At 56.1% G+C, this 4,553-nt stretch overlaps 1 protein-coding gene across 1 annotated transcript; it reads left to right on the top strand.

The window, feature by feature from the left end:
* The first annotated feature begins 1,858 nt into the window (after positions 1 to 1,858).
* NKX3-2 (NK3 homeobox 2) lies at positions 1,859 to 4,027 on the top strand. The gene is made up of 2 exons (XM_049790059.1): positions 1,859 to 2,297; positions 3,486 to 4,027. Exons 1-2 carry the CDS (start codon positions 1,859 to 1,861, stop codon positions 4,025 to 4,027), a joined length of 981 nt encoding a protein of 326 aa, XP_049646016.1.
* Positions 4,028 to 4,553: the final 526 nt, after the last annotated feature.

The raw sequence follows: 4,553 nt of genomic DNA, 5'->3' as shown, positions 1-4,553 counted from the left end.
TGTTAAACCTCAGCAGAATTTAATGAAAGACAGCCGAGTACGTTACTTCAGCAAATATATATATATATATATATATATATATATATATATATATATATATTTATTTATTTAAAATAAATAAGAAGATAACTATTTGCTTGGCATTTCTTAGAAGGTTCCCTTCTGTTCCACACAATTTCGTATTTCTAAGAGCCTTTAATGGTTGAAAAATTAGGAATCATTGCCAGGGAATTATTATGGTAAGTCCCAGATATTCTTTGAGTGACGCTTTTATGCTAATCTTATTTACCCTATTAGTGACCGAATATGCGATGAACAAATTGGAAAGGCTATTTTTTTTTTCTTTCTGATTTGCAAAAACCTAACAAATCCCAACCAAATTAAGCCTGGATTGCTGCACAGAACGAGCTAGCAATGTCTGCTAATTCGAAAGATGCCTCCCAATTGTCCTTCCTGACTCGCACTCTCACTTTATCATCCTTTTTTTTCCCCTTTGAATATCTCCGTACACATTGAGTAAAGGAAGAAAAGAAACAGTATTTCAGGAGTGAATTTAAAGAAGTGACTACATTGTGTATATGTGTGTGTGTGGGGGGGGAAGATTAACAGTGAAAGAAGCCAGGAAACTATAAAGGGAATAGGGAGAAAACGATGCACTTGCCTTTGCTTTCATAATAATAATAATAATAATAATAATAATAACAACAACAACAACAACCAGACTCTACTGATGCGCAATGCAGAGAGAGTTCTCTCCTGGATTTTCTCCTGCATATGTTGATCCTAAATCGCACCTTCAAAAAAAAAAGCCGCTCTTTGGAATGGGTTAAAAAAAAAAAAAAGGAATATTAAGTTCTCCGACTGCTGCATCTTTTGGTCCGAGGAGCACCGTGGGCCGGTTAAGGGAGCGAAGGGGTTAAGCCAGACTAGGCCTTTTTCTTTTTCTTTTTTTTTTTCTCCGCGCGCCTCGCCCAGTCGTGTGCGCAGCAGTGGACGTGGGTTTTCCAGCCCGAGCTGGCCAATGGAGGTCAGAATTGGGGGGACGGCCCTGCCCAGAGGTGTGTCCAGGGGGACTGTCACTCAACGGTGAGAAATGACACCCGGGCGGGCGGGGGGCGCGCTTGGAGCGCAGTTGGGAAGGAAGGAAACAGCAGAAACAGATCAAACACCTCGCTGGGTTTTTTTTCTTTTTTTTTGGGGGGGGGGACCGGGCGTCCAGAGCCTTTCGGAACTCCCTCGGCCTCTGCCTCTGGACTCCAGAAGAGAAAGTTTCGCCGCAAGAGAGAGAGAGAGAGAGAGAGAGAGAGAGAGAGAGAGAGAGAGAGAGAGAGAGAGAGAGAGAGAGAGAGAGAGAGAGAGAGAGAGAGAGAGAGAGAGAGAGAGAGAGAGAGTTTTGCAAAAAAGGAAGAGAGAGGAGCCAAGAACAAGCCCCCCCAGGGGGGCCGTGCGCCCCGGAGACGCAAGAGATCCACCCTGCAGCTGCCCAGAGTCCCCCCAAGACCTCTCTCCAAGACTTCCAGCAAGGGCGCATTCCCTGCCCGCTTTGGATAACTTTTGGCGATGAGACAATTCCGCTGAGCTGCCAAAGGAGAGCACCCCAAGCTCCATGGACTAGGAGGGGGTGTCTCGGAAGTGGAGGGTGAAAGTTGGGGCGCCGATCTACCAACGCAGCCTGGGCGGGGAGGTTGCCAAGCCGCCACAGCGCGGTGGGGCTTCTTGGAAAGGTCTCCACCGTGCGCCCTGGGCGCATTGGCGCAGCGGCGGCCCGTTGGCGCGCTCCATCGAGCTCCAGGCAACCCTCCTCCCCCCAAAAAAAACTTTTCAGGACCCCCAATCTCATCCAGGCGGGCGCGTGCAGATGGCGGTGCGCGGGGCCAGCACCTTGACGCCCTTCTCTATCCAGGCCATCCTGAACAAGAAGGAGCAGCGCGCAGGGCTGCCCGCTCCGGACGGCCGTGCGCTCCCCGGGGGTACCGCCGTGTGCTGCTGGAGACTTTTCGGGGAGACGGACTCGGGAGCTCTGGGAACCCCGGAGGACTCGCTGCTGGCGTCCCCGGCTCGGATCAGGACCGCGGCGGGACGCAGCGCCGACAGCCCCGGTGACTGGGACTCGGACTCAGCGCTGAGCGAGGACCACGAAGGCGGGAGGCGCTGCGTCCACCCGCCGGGGCCCGGAGCGGCCGGGGGGACCCTGAGCCACCGCGGACAGCCCGTCTGCCAGCTGCCCGCCGCCGCCAAGGAGCTGGAGGAGGAAGCCGCGGGCCGCAGCGACAGCGAGATGTCGGCCAGCGTCTCAGGTTCGGACGCGCAGACGGTGGGGTGGCAGGGCCCGGGGGCTGGGCGAGGAGGACACCCACCTTGCGGGCACCCTGGTGGAGGCGCTCACCCCCTAAACACTCCCAAGAGCACTGCGTCCTGGGAGGACAAGCGGGAGAACGCCAGGCCGGCTTTAGTCGTTTTGGGCCGCGACTTCTCCAAAGGTCCCCTTGGGGAGCGAAGGAGAAGGGAACGAACGGCGGGCCTAGAGATCCCGAGCCGCCTCTCCAAATACAAATGCCTTTGAGTGCGCCCTCGGGAAGGTTACCCAGCCTCGTTTTGGGGGGACTCACCAATTCAGTTTCCCCAGAACGCATGAATTGGGGCCTGCTTTGGGCATGAGTGACAGACAGTGCGGACAGCGGGCATCTGTAGGGCCTGTCATTTGCTCAGCGAGAAGAACACACACATCCCTCTTACGCTGTGGGGGTGCCCTTGCCTTAGACCTCACGCTGAACCCCAGGCAAAAAAAGAATCTCAGCAGGAACCAGAATATGATCTGCTTGGTAAGAGGGGAAGAGGAGTGAACACCTCTTTTCATCCGAAGTCCCCTAAATCTTATTTCTGTGAGTCCCCCACTCCAAGGCCTCATGCCAGCAGCAATCCTAGGTAGTGGGGATTGGAAGTGGAATTGGGTAGTGGAAGGTTGCAAATGTTTCTGTCCCCAGGATCTATCTCCCGCCTCACAACAGGCACAGACACACAGACAGACAGAAAGACAGACATACACACACTTTGCGTGTGCGGGGCACAGCGGGTGCGTTTGTGCTGAGACCAGGCCAACCGGGAGTTTGTGAGGCACAGAGGCGCACAGTCAGGAAGCCCCCCCAAAATGCTACCATTATCACTAGGGTTCTACACCAGGCATCTGGGGTTTGGGGAGATGCTACGGGCCCAGTGTGGAGATCAGGGGGAGCTGTAGCGCAGCTGCGCCTTAGAAGAACTTGCCTAGCTAGATTGGGGAGCAAGTGGGCCCGGTTCAGTGGGGACCCTGTTTCCAGAATCTGTGGGCCCCTGACCCTCCCTCCTGTAGGGGGTCATACCCTTGTCCCCTTCACACACACACACACACACACACACACACACACACACACACACACGTGGCAACCTCACCCCCTCCTTTTCATGCTGACACTGTCTTGTTTGTCTTCCCCATTGGGGTCCCTCAGGCGATCGCAGCCCGAGGCCGGAGGACGATGCTGCCGGGCCCAGAGGTGCCCACACGTCCCGGCTGGGGAGCGGCGACGGTGGTGGCGGCGGCGGCGGCCCGGCAGGCTGCGCGGAAGAGGAGGAAGAGCCGGCCGCCCCCAAGCCCCGCAAGAAGCGCTCCCGGGCCGCCTTCTCGCACGCGCAGGTCTTCGAGCTGGAGCGTCGTTTCAACCACCAGCGTTACCTTTCGGGGCCCGAGCGAGCCGACCTGGCCGCGTCGCTGAAGCTCACCGAGACGCAGGTGAAAATTTGGTTCCAGAACCGTCGCTACAAGACCAAGCGCCGGCAGATGGCCGCGGACTTGCTGGCCTCGGCGCCCGCCGCTAAGAAGGTAGCCGTGAAGGTGCTGGTTCGCGATGACCAGAGACAATATCTGCCTGGAGAGGTGCTGCGACCCCCGTCTCTATTGCCCCTGCAACCCTCCTACTATTACCCCTATTACTGCCTCCCCGGCTGGGCGCTCTCCCCGTGCGCCACCGCCGCAGCAGCTGGCACTCAGTGACGGAGACACATCTGGGCAGGAGACGGCCACCAGCACGGTGCCCGTGCCCATCCCATGCTGCTGCAGACAGCGGAACAGACAGAGGTGCCAATTTGCAGGAAAACACCCAGCCCCAGCTCAGGGGCGCATGCAAGTTGGATGAGGGACTTTGGAGACGTGCGCCCTGGGCGAGCGCCTGCCTGTTTGGGGTTGTTTTTCTCCTCCGGACAGAGCACCTAGGACCTAGGGTGTCCCTTCTCCCTCTTCCCCTACTCCCAGACAGTCACTGAACACGTCCCTCGCCTGTCCCAGAAGCCCTAGGACATTCTTATTTATTGCCACCCACGCCAGTGTCGGTTTGGATGGCGATTTGGATGATGTTTTTATCCCCCCGAGAGCGGAGAGATGAAGAGCTCCTGAAGCCGACTGAACCTTGAAAGCCCCAAGGCAGGAGCGCCAGGAGTTTCTCGTGCGCTAGACCACACTAGTTCATGGTATCCATGCTACTCATCTATGTGTATCTACATATCTATTCTTTTTGGAAATG

Source organism: Suncus etruscus, chromosome 16, assembly GCF_024139225.1.
Source record: "Suncus etruscus isolate mSunEtr1 chromosome 16, mSunEtr1.pri.cur, whole genome shotgun sequence".
NCBI classification, from domain to species: Eukaryota; Metazoa; Chordata; class Mammalia; order Eulipotyphla; family Soricidae; genus Suncus; species Suncus etruscus.
The sequence above is the reverse complement of the archived record's forward strand: the minus strand, read 5'-3'. Positions and strand labels throughout refer to the sequence as shown.

What these genes read in the sequence shown, in the direction of transcription:
- NKX3-2 (XM_049790059.1), top strand. Translation starts at nt 1,859, where the DNA reads ATGGCGGTGCGCGGGGCCAGCACCTTGACGCCCTTCTCTATCCAGGCC. An exon ending in GATGTCGGCCAGCGTCTCAG is followed by an intron (nt 2,298 to 3,485) that starts GTTCGGACGCGC and finishes GGGGTCCCTCAG; the next exon opens with GCGATCGCAGCCCGAGGCCG.